This window comes from Taudactylus pleione, unplaced genomic scaffold, assembly GCF_031769625.1.
Source record: "Taudactylus pleione unplaced genomic scaffold, aTauple2 ptg000352l, whole genome shotgun sequence".
Classification (NCBI taxonomy): domain Eukaryota; kingdom Metazoa; phylum Chordata; class Amphibia; order Anura; family Myobatrachidae; genus Taudactylus; species Taudactylus pleione.
In genome coordinates, this window is record NW_028284753.1 from 17,403,887 (window position 1) to 17,427,599 (window position 23,713).

The following is a 23,713-nucleotide window of genomic DNA, read 5'->3' on the forward strand; positions in this document are numbered from 1 at the left end:
TCAGAAGGTCATAATACCACAGTGTTGGAATGTGGCGGTCATCTGGCCCCACTCCAGATGACATGGACATTTTGACCTTCTTGTATTCCACTCATTGTTGGCATCACTGTAGTGCATTTTGCTGTATTCTGCCAACTCCTGGAGGGTGCTGTTTTTCATATACTTGCGAAAATAGTCCTTGGCTTTCACAGTCCAAAGACAGTCCTTTTTCTGGTACAACTCAATAAAGCCAGTCCAAAATTCTTTGTTCCTCTCCATGGCCACTTCTGCAAATATATTTGAAAATAAAGACTGTGCTTTCATGAACTCATTGCAAAAAATAATTTTAAAACAGTTGACACTTGAAGTGGCTAAGGGATAGGTGGGTGGGTGATTTCCCATTAATGGGTATGAACAAACACAAAACATTTGGGATTACTGCTCACTGGCTGGCTACCCCCTGTAGGGGATGGCCACATTGGACATATGATGCGGCCCCCAATCATTGGGGGCCTTTGTAAAAATACAGGCTTTTAGGTTTTGAATATAAATTCTAAAATAAGTATCTACATTTGTTTTTAATGCTAGTGTTTTTAATGTTATATGTGTAGTTGTTAATGTTTTCATATTTATGTTTTATTTTAATAAAGTTTTTAAATGTTAAACAGTGTATTAAATTCTTACTATCTATACAGTTTACATTATTTGTCCTTTTTAAAAAAATAACACTTGCATTAAAATTAGAGATGTGCGACAACCTTCGTGTTTTGGTTTCAGATCTGTATCTCCTTCATATTTTGGATCTGGATTTGGTTTTGCCAAAACCGCCCTTGCGTGTTTTGGTTTTGGATCTGGATTTTTTTTTAAAAAATCATTAAAACAGCTGCAATCACTTAATTTGGGCCTGTTTCTGTTCCTACAGTATTATTAACCTCAATAACATTTATTTCCAGTCATTTCCAGTCAATTTTGACCACCTCACATCTCACAATATTGGTTTCTTCCAGTTTAGGCCAAAAGGTTGCGTCAAGCTAGCTGGCTGACTAAGCTAATCGACAGCAGTGGGTGGAACAAACATGTGGCAGTTCACCCTCCAACATGGCACTTTAGTGGTAGACAGGATGTCAGTTTAATAAACTATACAACCCCATAGTAAGTTTAAATATCAAGAAGGTTTTCATTAATCAAGATCTAGAGGGAGTTGGCGTATGTTCATGGACTGCAGACCAGGAAAGGATGGAAGGATTAGTTTGTAAATGTATTTATTTTAATGTTTTGATTCTGAAGAAAATGTATGAGGAAGGAACAATGTAGAATCAAGTTCTTCAGTTCATGAAAGACATCTTTGGTCTGGAGGAGGTTTTTTTATACATCTAATAGAAATGTGGTGGCCTTGCTTGTGGAGGTGCTGCTAAGTTTACTTTGTGCTCAGGGATGTTGTTATGCATAATGGGACCAAGACTTGCTGTTTACATCAGAGGAAAGCAGCCTGTAGCTCTCTGGCTGAACTACAACTCCCAGCATCTGTGCTGTTTGTCGGACCTGCTGGAAGTTGTTTGCTAACAAGTGGCGTGCCTCAGGTTACCTCAGCTTGCTTTACGCACAGTATGTACCATATACATATGTATGTATGTGACCAATATACAAAACTAATTTTTGTATTAAACATACAGTATTTGCTCTTTATTGCACACATCATGGTAGGAAGATGCTCTGTGCTGCTGATCATATTTCTGGTCTCACGCATGACACCACCAACCATCTACATTATCCAGTTATTCCGCTTAGAGTCACCTACATTCTAAGGAGGCAGGCATTTATTGAGCTGAACTGTTATTTATAACAGCCTATCAATTTACCAGGATCCTGGGGCAACCGGTTGGGGTTGGGTGGGAGCAATGAAAAAAAACTGGGTAAATTTGAAAATCTACCTTGTTTTGCCCACCCAATCAACTTGGTGGTTCAGCATTCTTTTAAAAAAAATGAAAGGGGCATACAGGGAATAAAACAGGAAAAGAAAGTAATTTGGGGTGCTGTCAAGTTAACTGTATTTAATAATAAAAAAGGTATACATACAGTATATATTTCAACAGAAAAAGAAAAATATAGAATTTTCAATAAAATGCATACTGTACATAATATGCTAAAATATTCCCCCAATAAAAAGTTCTGGATCCAGTCACAAAAAAATATATATATATCATCATCAATAAAAATAAGAAAAATAAAAACATTTTTATTTAATTCAAAACATGTTGTTTAGTAGTTATATCCAGAGGAACAGAATTTGTATCCACCAGCGGAGATTTGAATTTAAAGTATTAGCACCACAATTGTTAATCTGTAGCAATCAGCAAACAATTGTATCCAGTGCATCTTCCTTTTAAACTTTAGGTATCTTAGTGGAGCAGTTTTCCATTAAATATAGAACACATAGTGAAATATCCACTTCCAGTTAGCTTAATCACAGTACATAGAGCGGTTATGTTCCGTTAGGTATAGAACACTGATGTGCAGAAATAAACAAGCACTTGTTTGTATACTGTATATAGTCTCGTATATGTCAAATACACCAGTGCTTAGATCACAGACAGCATATGTCCAGGGATTTATATGGCTCTCAATATAGACAGCTCTTTGAGCACTTTGCTTGCTCACTAAGGGTTTAATGGTATCACGCTGTCCAATTTGGGTGAGGCTGACAGGCAGTGAAAAAAGCAATTTGCACATATATGTCTCTCACCACTACGGCACCGGACTTGCTGCTCCCATATGTGTGCTGCCAAAGGCGATATAGCCGATAGTGACCAGACCAGAATCCTGTGTCAGGAAAGCACCGACTCTACGCATTTCTCCACCTATTCAGGTATTGGCAGCTTCCTCAGGATATACCTAAAAAATCATTAGCCTCCCGTAGGTTCTGGGAGAGTTGGCAAGTATGATTTATAGATTATAAATTCTATAATGGGCAAAGTTACAAATACATAGTAAAATTACCGTTCTGCAGAATGTCATATCAAAAGCACAGCTTGCTAATTTTTACACATGTAGGAAAATGCCTATTCACCACTGAATGAAAGTCACACCCCTTCCCTGTGAGACCCTATCCCTATTTAAAATACAGGGAGGGGTGGGGGGCAATGCTGTTTCAAGCACAGGGCACCAAAATGTCTAGTTACAGATCTGGATTTATGCAGCAAAATAAAATATATCACCAATGATAGGAAAATATACTGACTTTCTATTCAACCTAAACAACTGTAACTAGTTGCTTTCAGTAGTAAAACATTTTTTTAATACAAATATGACCAAATATAGGGCCTCATTCAGAGGTGGATGCTAATCCTGTTGTGGCCTTCGTACACTGTGGTATTGAGAAATAATGATAAAGCCACATTTGCTGAAATTTGTACAGAGACTTCCACAAGCTGCATTTTGAATTCACCGCTTGCGTACAAAGATTCTGTCACACCATTAATCTACTATGGCTGCTCAGACTGACCGTCGGGGCTAGTGAAGTTGCACACAAAGATGCAGTGGCTGGCTGAGACTCGCCCACTTTTGACTAGCCACCCCCTGTAAACTCTCATTTTTCTTTGGGCACTCGTCGTATTAAATTAAAAATTCACTTTTATTAAATGTATCTAAAATAATCTACATATTGGACCAAATAAAGACATACAACATATATTAATATAAAAATTAGGTCAACAAGAAGCTAGCGGAAATGTAAATTGGTGGTGACATATAATTTGAAGTATCAATACTCAATTCAATAACCTAATGTCAGCAAATCACATATTGTAAATCAGCAAGAAGCTATCGAAAATATTATATGGAAATGACAGAAATTAGGAGTACCAATACTCAGTCACATATAGCAGCAAGCACAGTGCAAAATAAATAGTAAACATTACTTTAGAAACCGCATGCATAATCCATAAAATCACTAACATACAGTATAATACTGGCTAGTAGTGAAGTATTAACACCAATAAATTTAATAAAAGTGAAGTCTTAATTTTATATAATACAGTGTGCGTTTCCCTAGAAAAACGAGAGTCCTTTTTCTCTTTTCCCTTTTATGAACCAGTATACTCTCAGGGGTACGCCCCCATAAGTGTGACTTTTCTTCTATAGCAATAAGGAGTGAGAATAAAAAAATGTTAATAGTGGGCAGACTATATATATAAAATTACTCAATTTAAGATCTATATTTCTCTCATCCTGCCCGTTTCTCCATTCTTTTCCCCTCAAAGTGAACCCCCTATAAACTCTCAGGCCCATATGAGCACAAAAATTAAATATTGTGTGTGAAAATGGAAATTAAAAAATCACTTTGCACATATGGAAATGACACAAGACAGCATTTTGCCATACTGCAGTCATAAAATAAAATGCCACATGACTATTATTATTATCATTATTATTATCATCATCATCCCTTTTTGCAGTCATAATATCCACAAAAGCATAGCTTGATGAACCTAAAAGTTTAGTATAATGCCATGAACCCTGTCTGTATGCCCCTCCCCTTTAGAATGTAAGCTCTCATGAGCAGGGTCTTCATCCATCGAGTGGCTTCTCCTTCCCCTACCTATACTATCATGTACTCCTAACTCCCCAATTTGTACCTAAGGGTGCCTACACACATGGTGATTTTTTTTTCCCGATTTGACGGTTTCGAAGAATCGTGATGACAAATCGTGTAAAATATGCCCAAATCGTGAGTTTCTACTCATGATCATGATGCCGATGCGTGTCCCGCTCGTCGCACATCGCATCTTCAGATCTGCTGTGCTGTAGGGCAGATTTGCCAATCTGGGACACAATGCACTGGATGCACGATAGATCTTAAGTCAGATTGGACATTTTTTACTCCAAATCGTTACCACGACTGCCGGGGAGCTGCCTGGGGAGAGTTCATGGAAAATCGTACACACCGTGGGATCTTGTGCAGATCGCCATGTGTGTAGGCACCATAACACTTGATTGCTGGCACCTGGTTGCTTGTGTTATGCAGCAATGTCCTTGTCCTGCATTGTTATGTACTGCTAATAACTGTTTTTCTTGTGTGCTGTGTAAGGTGCTATGGAAGCTTTGTGGCGCCATGTATAAATAAAGGATAATAATAATAATGGCTGGCAGTGGGGAGGAGTTGATGGTATAAGTGAGGGAGGCACAAGATGAAAGAGGGAACTGCTTGTGAGAGCTTAAAATCTAAAGGAGATAGAAGGCTTTTATAAAGAACTTGGTTTGAAGAGCATATTTGAAGCTTAAAGGCCCCCATATATGGTGCGATAAAGCAGCCAATCTGATGGATTGGATCGATATTGCTGCTATATCGCACCATGTATGGGCATGATATCGGCCAGAGCTCGCTCCTGTGGGGTCGTATATTGCACCCCAGATCTTCCTGCATGTTCAGTTGATCTGGTGATACGATGTGTGAACCCATGCAGTGCCATGGTGGAGGTGGGAGCCGGCATATCGGGCGGTCAGCCACCCAATCGCTCAATGTGTGGGGACCGCCCGATATTTTGGGTGTCGGATCCCACGTTGCCTTGCACGGTGCATATCGCACCATGTATGGGCACCTTTAGAGAGAGCCAGAGAGTCTGATAATGAGAGGGAGACAGTTCTAGGCAAAATATTGGAGGTGGAAGTGGGAGGAGGTGATCAGTTGGAAAAAGAAAAAGCAGTCGTTGGCTGAGTAAAGTGAATGTTTGGGACTGTGAAAGGAGATGTGGTCAGATAACAGGGGAAAACTGTGGGAGGGCTTTATATTTAAGTGTGATGAATTTGAATTGGGTTCTGAAGGGAAATGGGAGCCAGTGTAGGGTCTGGTTGAGATGAGAGTAAGAAACATTTAGTTTGGAGAGAAAGATGAGCAGAGCAGTAGCATTTATGACAGATTTCTATGAATAGAAGCAGATGTCACGAAGGCCAGATAAGAGCAGTTTACAGAAGTGCAGCATTACCAGTGAGTTGATGAGGGCCTTCATTGTGTCTTGGGTGAGAAAGGTTTCTAGTGGAGCTACAAACTTTGTGCACCCTTTAGAATTTTCTTAATTTATGTGAAAATGTGAACTTAAATACTGTATGTTTAGATTTTCATCTATAAGTTGTGAAAAGAACAAAATTAAATAAACTCAAAAGAATATACATTTTCAACCATTTATGTCCATGCCAGACTCCAGGAGAAAAGATAAATGTAGCTGCACCTATTCCACTGCATCTCAGGTTCATATTGCATTGGATTTCTTGATGCCTTCACTGAAATCCTGGTGTGACAGATGCAAAACATTAATTAATTGTGCTGCTATGGTTGGGCTGGTTGACTTATTGGAATTTGTCTAAATAAATGCCTAGGGCATTTGGAATATCTAGAGGCATCCAAGCTCGCCCTGGGCAGGCAGAGGTTTGGGGAAGGTACTGAGGCACAGGGCACCTGCTCCCAGCTGGGGCAGCTGTTACTGCCACTGTGCAGCGTCCACTGTTTGCTTCTGCCAGGCCCGATTGGAACTGTCAGCTGAGTTCCAATCGGGCATGGCAGCAGCAAACAGTGAATGGGCAGAGCCAGCGGTGGTTGTGGGGCGGGGCACCTGGATGGCAGCTCTGCTAGTTGGTAGGCATTAGAGATGTGCTGCGACTCTTGTGTTTTGGTTTTGGATCTGGATCTCCCCTGGTTTTGGATCTGGATAGGTTTTACCAAACCTCACCTCCGTGTTTTGGTTTTCAGTTTTGGTTTTGGATCTGGATTTTTTCCTAAAAAATAATAAAAACAGCTAAAATCACATAAAATGGGCATGTTTTTGTTCCTACAGTATTATTAACCTCAATAACATTTATTTCCACTCGTTTCCAGTCAATTTTGACTACCTCACAGCTCACAATATTGATATTTTTCATCTAGTTAAAGAGCCAAAAGGTTGCATCCAGCTAGCTGGCTCAAAAATGATTGATCAATAGAGTTGAGGGCTGTGCAAAGATGATGGTTGGGGTACCCCTTGAGGATTTAAGAATTGATAGTTTATAGTTGGCGCAGTCACTGGCTGAAATAAGAAGAGTTGATATTTGATAATTGGTGCAGCCACTGGCTGAAGAATTGATAGTTGGCGCAGACACTGGCTGAAGAATTGATAATTGGTGCAACCCCTGGCTGAATTGATAATTGGTACAGTCCCTGGCTGAAGAATTGGTAATTGGTGCAGCCCCTGGCTGAGTTGATAATTGGTGCAGCCACTGGCTGAAGAATTGATAGTTGGCGCAGACACTGGCTGAAGAATTGATAATTGGTGCAACCCCTGGCTGAATTGATAATTGGTACAGTCCCTGGCTGAAGAATTGGTAATTGGTGCAGCCCCTGGCTGAGTTGATAATTGGTGCAGCCACTGGTTGAAGAATTGATAGTTGGCGCAGACACTGGCTGAAGAATTGATAATTGGTGCAACCCCTGGCTGAATTGATAATTGGTACAGTCCCTGGCTGAAGAATTGGTAATTGGTGCAGCCCCTGGCTGAGTTGATAATTGGTGCAGCCCCTGGCTGGCTGAAGAATTGATAATTGGTGCAGCCCCTTGCTGAATTGATAATTGGTACAGCCCCTGGCTGAAGAAATGATAATTGTTGCAGCCCCTGGCTGAATAATTGATAATTGGTTCTGCCCCTTGCCCTGAGTAGATTTGGAATACAGAGCTATGATTAGTCCTGCAACAGCCTTGAGCCCTAGAACTCTTGGCAAGTTGCCATTACAGCCATGAGTGCTGGTGAGGAGTGATGACAGCTGGCCTTTGGGCCATGAAGCAGGATGCAGCCTTTGTAGGCCATGTAGCAGCCTTAAGGGCTAAGAACCCTTGGCTGAATGTCACTGTTGTGTGACTTGTGCCATTGGGTTGACACAACAAGCAGCAATTGGTTCAGAATTTTCTATAAAAAAAAATGAAAGGGGCATGCAGGAGATGCTGTCTGTGGCCATTACAATTTCTGGACATTTATAAACCATAATATTAAAAATGTCAGGCAGCAATGCCCCAACCAGCACATAATGGAAAGGAAAAAGGTGCAAGATGGAATTGTCCTTGGGCCCTCCAACCCACCCTTACATTGTATATATGAAACAGGACATTCACAGTTTAACAAACCAAGTACTTCAGCAACAGGGACTGCCACTTGTGGCTGAAATGATTGGTTTGTTTGGACCCCCCACAAAACAAGCTGCCAATGCGCAGTGGACACTGGTGGCAATGATCCCATACACAAACTGACTTTACAATACATTAGATTAGATGTCGTCATCCCCATCAGTGTGTGCATCCTCCTCTTCTTCACACAATCTGAATTTGTCCCCGCTGGAATTCACCATTACAGAATCACATGCTAATGTCTTTTTTGGACTTAAGTGCTGGTAAAGGTCTTCCTTGTGGAATTTGTAATTCATTTTGATGAACATCATCTTTTCCACATTTTGGGGAAGTAACTTCCTAAGATGATCACTGACAAGGTTCCCGGCTGCGCTGGGAACCTTAAGTACAGCAAAGCCAGTTTGTGTAAGGGGCTCCAAATTCCCTCTCTTTCCTGCCAGTAGTGAAACAGACTGTCTGACATGCCAATTTAGATGCTATCCCTAAAATAGTAATCCACCATTCTCTGAATAGTGACAGTGGCCCTGATTCAGACCCACTCGCGAGCGGCTGTCCGCTCGCAAGTGGGTCGATGTTCTGCACTGAGCATGCGCACGACGGAGGGAGCTCCGTCATGCGCATGCGCCAGACGCGATGAGCGAAGGAAAGTCCTTCGCTCGTTGTGTCTGATCAAAGGGGGCGTGCTGTCGATGTTGATTGACAGCACGCCCCTTTGGTGGGCGTGCTGGGCGCATGCCTCCCTGACGGGGGCGTTCCCACGGGAACGCCTCCCGTCAGAAGCCGGCCCACTGACATCACTAGTGATGTCAGTGGGAGTGATTTTGGCTCTGATAGAGCCAAAATCACTCCGGAGCTTGCGGTTGAAAACCTCAACCACAGGCTGCGGCTCGCAGTTTCGATGGTCGCGATGGTCACGACCATCGCGGCCATCAAAATGCACGCTCGTATAGGCTGTGGGTGGTGACCCACAGCTATACGAGCGTCCAGGAGGACGCTCCATTTTTATGGAGGGCGGCCCTCATTCAGAGCGTGCGCTCTGCTCAGAGCGTACGGCTCTGAATGAGGGCCAGTATCCGACAAAGTCACGGTAGACATGTCACTCACTGTAGGCAGTTCTTTCAGACCCAAGCAGATGTCATTAGATTTTGCTGACTTATCTGCATCACCACCAGCAGTGGGTCTCTTAGGAAAATGTAGTTTTTTCCTGGCAGCTGTAGAAACTGAAGGATGAGATGCTGCCATGTCATGTTCCGCTTGAGTTGACAATTTTTTCACCACCAGCTCTTTGCATCTTTTCAGATTTATGTCCATTAGAAAGAAAGACACAAGGTATGTTTCAAACCTGGGAATCAAGTATTGTCGCCAAACTATAGTGATCTGATTTCAAGAGATTGATGACCCGTGGATCCTGTCAAAGTGAATGAAGGGCTTGATCTACAAGTCCCACATACTTAGCGGAATCACTCTGTTTCAGCTCCTTCTTCAGTTTCTCCAGCTGCTTTTGCAAAAGTCTTGTTAGGGGAATGACCTGACTCATGCTGGCAGTGGGCCTGATTCAGACATGGTTGCTAAGCTGCACTCACTCACTGCCAAAAGGGGCTGGGTATGCAAATCCCACGATCACACTGTCTGGCTTAATGACACCCTCTATATCTTAGAGGGCGATGGCAGTGAGAGGAAGCAGGAGTATAAAGCCGGCCACCTCTCTCTCGTAGCACACTCCAGGAAGTGTGTGATTAATCAGTAACATCGAGACCCATCGGAGCTGTATGCAGCACCTGAGGTAGCCTCTAACCCACCGCAAGCACTGCGATCAGTTCAGGCCAAAAAACAACCGTGACATGTTCAGTGACGCTACTTTGCTAATTATGCACACCCATTAAACTCAGTTTTGATGCACAGACATGCCTGCGTTCGCACATCCACTCCCCCATTCACAAGCATCTTCCCCTGTCACCACCCTCAAACTGCGCTGTCACTCAAAGTAGCGTCCAGTGCATGATTCCCGGCCACAGTGACTGGTTCGCATATGCATACTTTGATGCATGCAAAGATGTGTGATAATTGCCCCTAGCGAGCGCAGCTTAGCGACTGGGTCTGAATCAGGCCCAGTGTCTGAACTAACTTCACGTTTGGCAAGTTCAAAGGGTTTGAGAACCTTGCGCAAAACAGAAATTATTCTCCACATTAAGGTGCATTCGCGCTCCTCTCCCTATGTCATAGGCCATAGTGTAGCCTTGGATGGCCTTTTTCTGCTCATCCATCCGCTGAAGAATATAGAGGGTAGAATTCCACCTAGTTACTACCTCTTGCTTCAGCTGATGGCAAGGCAAATTCAACAGTTCTTGCTGGTGCTGCAATCTTCGACACGCAGTTGCTGAACGCCGAAAATGACAAAAAAATCTGTTGGGCCACCGAGAGCATCTCCTGCATGCCCTTGTCATTTTTTTAAAAAATGTTGCACCACCAGATTAATTGTGTGAGCAAAACATGGGATGTGATCGAATTCACCCACATGTAAAGCTCGTACAATATTGCTGCCATTGTCAGAAATCCCAAATCCCAAGGAGAGTCCAAGTGGGGTAAGCCATTTTGCAATGATTTCCCTGGGTTTCTCTAAGAGGTTCTCAGTGGTATGCCTCTTACTGAAACTGGTGATACACAGAGTAGCCTGCCTCTGAGTGAGCTGGCATTTCTTAGCTGCTGCTGTTTGCACTGTTGGAGGCAATACACCTACACAGTCATGTAATCTGTAGTTTGCCTTGTCCCACTTGTCCACATATCTGTGGTTAAGTGGACAGTGGGCACAACAGCAATTCGGAGGACATTAATAAATTTTTTTTAATGCCCTTGTACAGATTGGGGATTGCTGTTATAGAAAAGTGGAATCTAGAAGGCACATTGTAGTGGGGATACAGGACCTCCAGTAACTGGGTAAAACCCACTGCATTAATGGCGGACACTGGATGCACTCTGACACAGGCATAGCTGTTATGGTGTATGTAATACGCTGTGCAACTGGGTGTTTGCTGTCATACTTGTCTGCCAATGCAATGGTTTGTGTGATAGTCAATTGTTTGGTTGTACTTGAAATACTAAGAGTAGTCTTCTTCCTTATCCCCTTCTGAGATGAAGATCCAGTCAGCAGCAGCAGGCGTAACACTCAAGGATCCTTCTGAGGAACACCGGATAGGAAAGGAGTCAGTTCTTGATATTGGATGCAGGACTACTTCCGATCATGAATGAGGATATTGATGATGATGCAGGTGTTGGTGGTGGATATTGCAGTTGCTTGGATCCAGATAGAAGGGAGCAGCTTGGTGACACTGATTGTTTATGCAAAGAAAATATTACCAAAATAATCTTCAGGCACTTTAAATCAAACTTCTTTCCTTTCAAATGATATCTAAAACTCAAACACAAAACACGGAAAGAACCCATAGTGTAGTATATTGGGAAATTCCACTTGGTGTTAAAACATAGAATGAGATCCCCCTTTGATTAAGTGGGGTATATATACTGGGTATTCATGCATGTTACCTCATACCTTGAAAGAGATACAATCGTGTATCGAAATGCGTTGGTGGAGGAGCTGAGTGGAGATCATTTGGACACTTCGCCATCAACATCCTCATCATCATCCTCTTTGCTGTTACCGCCAACTACATAAATATCCTCCTCATCCTCGTGCAATTCCACAGAATCATCCTTGATTTCTACATCAGAAGAAGGCACATAAATGGTGGAAGGAGGATCCTCTTCAAGTACAGTATTACTAGAAAGGTCAGGCTCACACATGGCAACAGCGGACACACTTGGACTCTCCTCAGGAATTTGTGATTTTTCAGAGCACACAGTTGGTTCTGGTGTATTACTCGTCTTAACATTTGTTATTTTTTTTGTACCTCTCCTACAAGCAGAGGGGCTTAAATCATCACTAGAACCACCAGTCATAAATAATAAAGGCCAAGGCCTTATCCTTTCCTTGCCACTTTGTGTAGTGAATGGCATATTGCAATTTTTTTGTTTCTCTAAAGCTGACTTAGCTTTAATTTTTTTTGCTTTAACAGGGTAAATGTAGATATTTTTAGCCTAGCTTTTTGGCCTGTCACAAGCCCTGGTACATCGGCCTTCATAGATGACGTTGATGGCCTTGCATCATGACCGCTGCCGGCAGCTACAAGATGTGGATCCAGCTCTCTGGTCATGTGACTGTCCTCCATACTACGCACACAACCACACACACAAAAAAATATATATTTTGTTTGTAACACTGGGGATTAACTCCTGAAAATGGCAGCAGCCCCTTGACAGAAATCAGCACAGCACCCCTGTGCAGCTATGCCGATGACAGGTGTGGCTGACGTGCACACAAATGTTTTTTATTTTTTTTTAATACTGGGGTGATCCCCTCTAAGAGGGGATCCCCTCTAAGAGGCAGCAGCCCCTTATCATCAGTGCAGCACAGCACCCCTGCACTGATGATAAGTGTGGCTAACACTAATTTTATTTTTTCACACTGGGAGTGGGTGAAGAGCACCCCTAAAGGACAGAGCACCCCCTGTACAACACAGCACTACTGCCAGCCAGCCCCTATGGACAAGACAACAGCCAGCCCCTATGGACAGGACAACAGCCAGCCTGCCCTTATGAACAGGACAACAGCCAGACCCTATATGGACAACAGTAACCAGCCTCTATGCACAGCGTCAGCGTGCAACAATAACAGCACAGCACAGGTATTAGCTCCCTCTCTCTTCACTTTCCACAGTCGGAATGAAAAATAGCGGTGATCGCGGGACCTTTATAGAATCCAAAACCCACGTGAATCCGACAGCGGGATGTTGACGTTTTGCCTCATTTTCAGATCTAAGTCAGGCGATAAAACCCAAGCCGACTCAAATCTGCCTCTGATCCCCGTAGTTTGGGTGGGTTCGGTTCTCAGGGAACCGAACCCGCTCATCCCTAGTAGGTACCCATTATCATAGCTCTCAGCTGCAGTAGGTAGCTCACAGCCAGCAACAGTGGGCTGCCGCTGTGGGAGCAAGCAGGTCCCAGGGACGCTGGAGTAGAGTAGCAGACACTAGGCCTGATTCAGCTTTGGAAATAGAGTCAGATTTAGCACTTAACTGATCATCTTGGTGAAACCATGTTGCACTGCAGGTGGGGCAGATTTAAAATGTGCAAAGAGATTTAGATTTGGGAGGGTGGTGTCCAAACTGTTAGTGCAGTGTAATAATAAATCTGTGCAGTATTTGTGGGTTACATACAAAAGCAGCCAGTATTTACATTACATGCAAAAAAATTATTTATTTACACCCCTTGCATTGCAACGTGGTTTGTCCAGGTACACAGTTAAGTGCTAATTCTCACTCTATTCCCAAAGCTGAATCAGGCCCTCTGCACACAGTGGGGGCAAAGGGCACAGGGCATCAACAAAAATTGCCACTGGTCTCTAAAGGAGAGCTGCTGCGCATGCCCAGCCGCAGCAGCTCCTCCTCCCATAGGTCTTTGTGGAGTCTAGCACCACCCCCACAAGGCACAGTGAGGAGGATTTAGCAGGAGCTGCAAAACAGCAGGGGCAGATGCACAGGCAGCCAGCCAGCCTGTTATAAAAAGTAAGTGTGTTATAATATTGTTTTGATTAAAGTCCGCTCAGCATGTAGTGAAGGGTGCTGAGCTGACTGCTGTGAGGGGTGCTGGTGCTGTGTTCTGGCCGGGTGAGGGGTGATTGGTATTGGGCATACATGCCCACTCTCCTGGAAGTCGCGGGAGGGTCCCGATTTTTCAGGTAACCCCCCGCACCCCCTGATAGAGTAGACATTTCTCCCACATTCCTGCCCGCCTCCTAGTGAAGTGGGCAGAATGGGGAGAATTTCTGCAGCGATCGTGGGTCTCCGTGCAGGGGGCAGGTTTTAATGACGCAATTCTTCATGAATTGCGTAATTTGGCCCCGCCCCCTATTTAATTTTTTATCCAATCGCGGCAATTTACCATGAGGGGGCAGGGCTTAATGACACAAATTATCAGGCCTTGCCCCCCATTGCCACACTCCTGCTTCTCTTACCCAGGCTTCTCCCAGGAAGAGAAAAAAAAAGGTAGGCAAGTATGGTATTGGGTGTGGCTGTGATCTGTGCTGCTTGGTGAGGGGTGCTGTGCTGGGAGAGGGCAGAGGGGTTCTGCATGAGGGATGCTGTGCTGGGGGAGGGGTGCTGGATCAGGACTGTCATGTGGGAGAGCGGTGATGGGTGTTGTTGGCTGCCTCTGTGATCTGTGCTGCTGGGTGACGGGTGCTGTGCTGTGAGAGAGGAAGACGGGTACTGGTTCAAATGCGGAACTAGTGGCGGTGCAGCCGGTACATTGTGCAGACCTGGGCTCACCGCAATTAAGTGTCAATGAAGGCAGCAGTATAATGAGTATGACTGACTCTGTGCTGCTGGCTGTAACAAAGGAGGATGCCTAGATGCAGTCCAGCCAGAGGTGTCAGCGAGGGGCCCGTGGCAGTGGAGTCATTAGTTCAAATGAAGGGTGATGAGAACAATCATCACCCTTCAAGTCTGCTCTGGTCCTTCTAGTCTGCGCTGTCCGTGCATATGCAGTATGCATAGGGAGGAGTGACAACGCTGTAGAGTGAAGATTCACTGGAGGGCTGGCATCAGTAGCTGACATGAAGAGCTTGATTGCACATGTTTCTTTAACAATAAAAAAAGCCATAAACCAATGTGTTATTTTTTGTGTCCTTGTATAAACAATAAGCTTGGTGGTGGAATTACCTGCTAGGGGCACCAACAAAAATCTTAACAACATATTTGCAAATCATTTGCAGGTCCTAATCCAGATGGTCCAGGACAAATATATTAGAGTCATTGCCAATGAAGATACAGTATGTCCAAAGGGCCTCATATTGCTACTTCTGGGGACCTAGGGGTATAATTACTAAAGTGCGGGTTTACAAAAGTGGAGATGTTGCCCATAGCAGCCAATCAGATTCTATTTTGGTGACAAAAGTAATAGATCAAGTGGGGGCTGTAGATGTAGCTTATCTAGACTTTAGTAAGGCTTTAGACACGGTCCCACATCGCAAAATGATAAACAAACTGGAAAGCTTGGGATTGGATTCTATGACTGTTGAATGGATAAGATCTTGGTTGGAGTTGTAGTAAATGTACTGTATTCACGGGAGAACCCCAGGGATCTGTACTTGGGCCAGTTTTTTTTTAAAATATCTATGTTGGTGATATTGCAAATGGTATTGAAGGGAAAGTATGCCTTTTTGCAGATAACACAAAAGTATGCAACAGGGTAGACACACCAGAAGGGGTAAAACAAATGAATGAGGATCTGGGCAAGAACATGGCAACTACATTTTAATGTAAAAAAAATGCTAAATCATGCACTTGGGTCTCAATAACCAAAAGGCTAAATATAGTATCAAGGACACTATAATGGAAAATACAGAGGAGGAAAGGGATTTAGGAGTCACCATTTCAGATGACTTGAAAGCAGGCAAGCAATGCACCAAAGCATTGAGGAAGGAAAGTTAGAGGCTTGGTTGCATAGGGAGAGGAATAAGTGATAAAGCCATTGTATAGGTCATTGGTACTGTATGGCCTCATCTAGAACACACTGTTCAGTTCTTGAGACCATGGACCTCATTCAGAGTCGGTCGTTGCGGCCGCACGGTCGTAAGGTAAAAGGGTCCGGACATGCAAATGAGGCGCTCGCAAGTTGCGTCGTTAAGATGGGCTCGTTAGCTGGATGAGCGAGGATGCGGCCGTAAGACTAAAAATACGCCCCCTTCTCGTTCCCATTACACATCATCTCCGGGCATATAAGGATTAATCGAGACCATCGGGAACCATCGGAGCTGGTTGTAGACCTTAAGGTTGACCATACCCTCTCTTAAGCACTACGATCAAGTCAGTGTAAAAGCCTCCCATGTCACATGTGCCATGACACTACTTAGTTAATTATGCACTCCCATAAAATGCTGTTTGCATAGTCAGGCATGCCTGCGTTCGGATCTCCACTCCCCCGTTCACAAGCACCTTCCCCTGTTACCACCCACAAACGCCTCATCCTGTCACTCAAACTAACGACCTGGCCAAGTTGAAGGAGAGAGCAATTTCTGATCGTAATAGCTAGTTTGCGCACGCGCATTGCGAATTTTACGCATGCGCAGATTAGCGGACATCGGTGGCGTACGACCGTGTGGCCGCAACGACCAACTCTGAATGAGGTCCCATATCTCCAGAAGGATATAGACACAATAGAGATGGTACAAAGAAGGTTATAATTTTGCTGGTGCAAATATAGAGATAATATGCTTCTAGACGGATGTAAAATTAATAAATATGCCACTAGTACTCTAAATATTAGGTGTGCTAGAAGAATTTCATAAGAGAGGAATATGTAGGGTATATAGATTTTGTTTTTATTTTGCTAAAATTATACAATGATGAATAATTTAAAAGAAAATATGTTATTCTGTATAGTGTGCTTTTAAACACTTGTTACTTTGTGCATAAAAATATTCGATAGCATAAGTATATCACATTTCAATTTACGTAAAAAAATCTGCAGAAAATTAAGCAGAGAAAAGAGAAACAAGTTAAAAAAAATTGCAAGTTTTCATAAGTTTGTAAAAAAATTTTACTTTTTAACTTTAACGCGGAATATTGTGCTTTCGGAAATGTCCTGAAAAAGTCTCTTGCCATCAATGTTATGGTAAAAATGCAATTAGCAAAGATTGTTTAAGGTATGAGCCTGCGCTGTATCAAGGAGATATGCTGTCGCTCAAGCTCTTAAAAGAGTCCAGTGAGGCAGCAGCCTGGTGTTTTAGATGCCTCCAGTGTGCAGGTAAGTGTTGTGTGAGCAGGGGCTGTGGATGCCGCGGCTGTCCAGGTTTGCTTCTCTGTCCAGGTTCCTTTGAGCTGTGGTTGTTGGGGGTCTATCCCAGCGTCCCCGTGAATCGGCTGAACTCAAAGCCAGATGGGTCTCCTGGGGAGGGCTTGTGTAACTCCGTGCAAAAGTGTAAGTCCAGTACAACGCGTTTCGATCTCCAATGGAAGGTGATCTTCATCAGGGTGATTTGATTAGCTGTCTGCCTTTCTGTCTTTTATGGAAGTCTTCATTTCCTTATTGGTTAGACTTTGTGTCAATCATTTGCTCGGTGTTTGTGACAATTTGTATCACTGCAAAGTCTCCATTATGCATTTGATACAATGGAATGTAGCCAGCTTTAGAAAAGAAGGGGATGCAATATATGATGTTTCAACTAAAGTGTGATCTAGAATTATATTATGAATGTATGTTTTATTTTTTATAGTATGAAACGGAGATAATAAGTTTATATGTGAATCTAAAATATTATCAGATGTGTAGTGATTGCTAATCAGGCTAGTTTGAATGGTGGAAAGTGGGAGTGTATTGTGGATACATTCAAATGGGATTTCTGAAAAACAGCATGTATATAGTGTTTTAAAGCTGTTTTTTAAACAAAGTAGTGTAGATTTTGGTGTGATAAAACAAATTAGTTTCCGATGTTTTATAATTAATTAGTTATCTGGATTCTAATAGTTATAATGCATTTGATTGTTTGGAAAAGACAGTCAATCAAATTGCCCTGACGAATATTCACCTTCCATTGGAGATCAAAATGTGTTGGCCCCGACTTACACTTTTACATGGTGTTACACAAACCCTCCCCAGGAGAACCATCTGGCTTTGAGCTTAGCCGAGTCACGGGGACGCCCGGAAAGGCACAGAACAACTGCAGCTCAAAAGGAACCTGGACAAAGAAGCAAACCTGGACAGCCGTGGCATCCACAGCCCCTGCTCACACAACACTTACCCGCACGCCAGAGGCTTCTAAAACACCAGGCGGCCACCTCACTGTACTCGGGTAAAAGCTGGAGCGACAGCATATCTTGATACAGCGCAGGCTCATACTTTAAACAATCTTTGCAAACTGCATCTTTACCATAACATTGACGGCAAAATACTTTTTCAGGACATTGCCGAAAGCACAATACCCCGCGTTAAAGGGAAAAAGTTAACTTTTTTTTTACAAACTTATGAAAACTTTTTCTGCAGATTTTTTATGTAAATTAAAATGTGATATACTTATGCTAGCTAATTTTTTGTGCACAAATTAACAAGTGTTTAAAAGCACACTATACAGAATAAAAAAAATGTTCTTTTAAATTATTCATCATATGTTATAATTTTACAAAAATAAAATGACAATCTATATACCCTACATATTCCTCTCTTAAGGTGCCTACACACATAGCAATTTTTCGACGAATCGTGATGACAAATCATGTAAAATATGGCCAAGTCGTGAGTTTCCACGCACGATCACGAAGCCAATGTGCGTCCCCGCTAGTCGTACATTGCATCTTCAGATCTGCCATGCTGTAGGGCAGATTTGCCAATCTGGGACATGATGTGGTGCCGATCGTGTGTACTTTTTTACTCACGATCAAACTCACAATTCATCGTACGTCGCGGAATTTGATGGACAGGAGCCTGTACACGCCCATTTACCATCTTGTGCAGCATCGTGGATAGAAGGAGAAGGAAGCACGATTGGGAGCCTGCACACTGAAGTCTGGATTGCAGAACTTTGGTGAGTGTTGGTGCTGTATTAATGTAACCCCACTACCTACCAATGTGCACCACCCACCTACCCACCAATGTGTGTCACCCACCTATAATCGCATAACCCAGCCACTGACTGCCGGCATGAGGCGGGCGGTGGCTGGGTCATGCATTAACCTCCCATGCCCACCAATGTGCACTACCTACCTACCCTCTCACTGGCCATCAATGTCATGGGCTACCTAATAAATAACTAAAAAACACTCCAAATATATATGAAAATTTCAAAACAAATATATTACAACAAGATAAACAAAAAAGGACAACAACATAAACAATTCTATTACAACAACATACAATATATTTCAACAACATAATCAAATATATTACCTTTGTTTATGTTGCTATAGTATATTTGTTTATGATGTTGTAATATAACATCATAAACAAATGTATTGCAACAACATAAACAAATCCATTACATAAACAGAAATATATTAAAAATCTGTAAAATATATATATATATAAAATATAAATCAAAACACACTACATTTCTGTAACATAAAGAAAACATTAAAATACAAATAAAAACACATTACATTCCTGTATAAAAAAAACATTACAATACAAATAAATACACATTACATTACTGTAAAAAAACAATACATTACAATACAAATAAAAACACATTACGTTCCTGTAAGAAAATAAAACATTACAATACAAATAAAAACACATTACATTCCTGTAAAAGAAAAACATCACAATACCATAACAAACATATTTAAATCCTGTAAAAAAAAACATATTAAAAACATTAAAACATTTAACATTAACAACATTAAAAATAACAAAACTACAATAATACATATATATTTATATGTCCTTATTTTTTATTCTTCCTAGGAATGTCAATGGATAGTGAGCGCGAGTTTGTAACTGGATTATTCGAGATCCTACAGTCAAAAGAGTGTCTATGGCAGATAAGCTGTAGACAATACCATAATAAGTCTCAGAAATTGGCAGCTTTAGAGGTGTTGTTGGACTACACGAAAAAGTTAATTGTGGATTCTGACCTGTAAACAGTCCGCCACAAAATCCAGAACCTGCGTAAGGTCTACATCAAGGAGAAGAAGAAAGTGGATGATTCAAAAAGGTATGGAGCAGGCACCGATGATGTGTATCATTCAATGCTGTGGTACTATCACTTGATAAGCTTCATCAGTGATCAGGAGCCACAACACCAGTCTGTCATCCTGATGGCCGAGCGAGAGGGAGAAGAGTAGGATGCAGAAGTGAGTGGACCATCTGAGGAGATTTTGGTAAATTGCAACACAGTTCATAAGCCAAAATCTTTTTTTTTTTTTTTAGAATAATCCCAGATGTCCACTGTAGTCAGTTAGTTCACAGACAGTCCTCCTGCCATGGCACTCTCTCAACTGACCATCTTGGTGAAACCATGCTGTACTGCAGGTGGGGCAGAGAGATATAAATTCGTGAGGAGTGTTTCCAAACTGACATCTAAATTGTAGAGTAATAATAAAGCTGTGCAGTATTTGTGGGCTACATGCAAAAGTCACCTGTATTTACCCCACATGTAAAAAAAAATTATGTATTTACGCCCCTTGCATTGCAATATGTTTTGTTCAGGTTCACAGTTGAGAGAGATATCTCACTCTTTCCAAGTCTGAATCAAGCCCCTGGCCCATTGAAATAGGCCATATACTCCTCCCTCACTTCTTTGGCACATGCGGTAGATGTTGTTGAAATTGGTGGTGTAGACACTGATGTAAAATGGGCAATCTTCTCCAGATGTCCTGCATCTCCAGGTCTAGCTGTGACTGGTCCCCGTTGTGTTGTTTTCCTTTGCAGAAAAGTTATGCAGCACACAGCACGCCATCACGACCCAGTCTATCTTGTCCACATGTAGGTTTATGGTGGTGTAGAAAATGCAGAGCCGGTTGCTGAGTATTCCAAATGCATTCTCCACAATGTGACATGCACGTGATAGACGGTAGTTGTAGATCCTCTTTTGTCTGGTCAGGCCCCGCTGTGCAAATGGCTTCATCACATGTTCATGTAAAGGAAAAGCCTTGTCTGCAATGAAAACATAATTTAGCCTGTGCTGTGTCTCGTCCAGTGATGGCAAGTTGAGGGTTTTGTTGGTGAGTCTCTGGTAGAATGCCGTCTGTTTGAAGGGCCCACCATCCGAAGCACGGCCATTCTTGCCAACATCCACAAACAAAAATTTGTAGTTGGCATTTACCACTGCCATGAGAACGATGCTAAAGAAGCCTTTGTAGTTGTAGTAATATGATCCAGTGTTGGCAGGTGGGTTGATGCAGATGTGTTTTCCATCGATTTCTCCTCCGCAGTTAGGGAAATTCCAACATTGTTCAAACTCTTCAGCGATGCTCTTCCTCTCCTCCACGGTGTTTGGAACTAGAAAAATAGTAAAAAGTGGGTTAAAACATGACTATAATATTGTTTCTCCATTTTTTCCTATATAGACTCCCACTCAAGAGCCTGATATGTCCTCCATGCCGGATTTAAGTTTGATCGGGGACAGCGAGGTGGAAAATTCTTCCCCAGTGCCAACAAGCACTCAACACCCCCATCATGTTCTGCACCTCCCCAATGAAAAAGAAAGGTGGAAAATTCTTCCCCAGTGCCAACAAGCATTCAACACCCCCATCATGTTCTGCACCTCCCCAATGAAAAAGAAAGGTGGAAAATTCTTCCCCAGTGCCAACAAGCATTCAACACCCCCATCATGTTCCGCACCTCCCCAACGACAAAAAAAAAACAACAGGGGAAAAAGCAGTATGAGTACTCTGAACAGGAGGACATATTTCTCCAACAATCAGAACGCATCCTTCAGAAACCGCTGGATGATATCGACAATTTTACAGGGCATATTTATAGTAGAATGTGAAAAAAGGATGAACCAATTAAGATAAATTTCCACAGGCTTGTGTATGAGCTATTAATTAGGTCACTCAAAAGTAATTTACATGACTCTACTTACATTGCAGACCCACTTCTATATTCGCCTGCCCCAAGCACACATGTGAGGCCCCCCCAGCCCAGTTATTGGTTACTCCCCCACCCAATACCCCACCCACAAGCCAGTCCATTTATAGTGCTCTGCTGGAGTCATAGGAAGATTTGCCCCGTTACTTGTAATTTTTAGTTGTTTTTTTTATTATTGTTGCCTGTGCTATCACCAAATTTTATCACTCCCAATAGGTGCTGCTGTATGGTATACGGTGGTGATGATGCTGTTTGGACAAGGTCACTACACACATGGCGGAAGTACAGATTGACGGAAGCCAGGGCCACAATCTGTACTTGTGCCTTGTGTGTATTGGCCTGTTCAAACTGGCATCTGACCCACCATATAAATTAGAGCAGCCTACCTATAGGTATTGATAATAGTTGGTAATAATGCTGTTTTCTACATTTTATATACATAATGTGAAATTAATGTATTAAAAAAACATGAAAAATTGTATTTAATGCTGTGCAGTTTTGTTGGCACAGTCTTGTTTATGCACCCTTATTGGCTGACAACACAGAGTTAAAAAAATAAAAATACACAAATAAAATGTTATTTAATACTGTTCAGTGTTGTTGGCACAGTCTTGTTAATGCAGCCTTATTGGCTGTCAACATAGTTATATAAGGAGTTAAAAAAAAAAAAAAACTAAAAAAAAATTTCTTTAACAAGAAACAAATGTGTAGTGTATTTTTTTTTTTCTTACCTTGCAATACTGGTACTGCAGCACTTTAATAATAGCCTTGCAGGTCTTTGGAATGATGACACCCAAGGACTGAGGGGAGATGAGGATCCCAAACTTCAGGTCTTCCAGTGACCTTCCTGTAGCCAGGTACCTCAGGGTAGCCACCAGTCTCTCTTCAGCAGGGATTGCCCTACACCACTTTGTGTCCTTCCTCCGGATGTGATGGGTAACCATACTCAGCAATTCCTGGAAAGTGGCGTCATCCATTTTCAGGCAGTTGCGGTAGTCATCCGTGTTGTTCTCCTTGATCTCCATCAGTAAGGATATATGAGAGCAAGTATCCCTTTGCTGCAGCCACTCCTTGGTCCAGCATGCTCTTCTCCTCCTTCACTGAACCCTCTCCTGGATCACCTTGACCCCAGTTGAGTGACTAACACTTTATACTGATAGAGATGCATCAGCACAGAATTCAGGAACAGGATAGAATGCAGGTAACACACTTGCAGGTAGAAGATACTTTGTAAAAGGCAAGCCAGATACAAAGCAGAGCACAGTAGCAATGTACAGGATTCAGCAGGTATACACCTAGCCTCACTAGTAGCAAAGCAGTATATGCACAGGGTTAAAATGGCACCTGCTTTTTATACCTCCTAGCTATCCCCACCCATTATTTAAATTTCCCACCAATCGTGAGGATCCTAGTGTGTTGTTTGGTAAACTCATGATCTATCGGGCACAATCTCATGATTTGGACTTCTAACATGATTCACGATAGATTGTGAAATCATGAATCAAATTGGCAGCTTTTTTGACCTAATTGTGCCCACGACTGCCGGGGAGCTCCCGGGGAGATGTCGGATCGTGAGCACATCGCTATGTGTGTAGGCACCTTTATGCAATTCCTCTAGCAAACCTAATATTTAGAATACTAGTGGCATATTTGTTTATTTTACATCCATCTAGAAGCATATTATCTCTGTATTTGCGCCAGCAAAATTATAACCTTTCTTATAGCAAATCCCTGTTTCTTTGGAAAAACTCCTTGCCGGCAGCACTATACAAATAATTATTTCTTACTACACACAAACCTAGGGATAGCACAGTAAAAACTTTCATTCTCTTTAGAATAAATTCCTTTCCAAACAACCTACTATGGAATAATAGGGAAAATCATAGAAACAACTATCCAAATGAGAAAACACAGAGAACAATCACCACTTATAAAGACCAGACCTAGATACAC

The 23,713-nt window shown here is 42.3% G+C and overlaps 2 protein-coding genes across 3 annotated transcripts in view; one reads left to right on the forward strand and one right to left on the reverse strand.

The window, feature by feature from the left end:
- LOC148508687 (uncharacterized) lies at positions 1-22,820 on the reverse strand. The gene is made up of 4 exons (XM_088444232.1): positions 22,492-22,820; positions 20,994-21,169; positions 19,421-19,424; positions 1-306 (listed from the first exon to the last, which is right to left on the reverse strand). The coding sequence occupies exons 1-4, from the start codon at positions 22,783-22,785 to the stop codon at positions 1-3; spliced, it is 780 nt and encodes a 259-aa protein (XP_088300358.1). The 5' UTR covers positions 22,786-22,820.
- FRMPD3 (FERM and PDZ domain containing 3) overlaps positions 1-23,713 on the forward strand; it is a 746,708-nt gene that overhangs the window by 669,700 nt on the left and 53,295 nt on the right. The gene's annotated exons all lie outside the window — the stretch shown is intronic.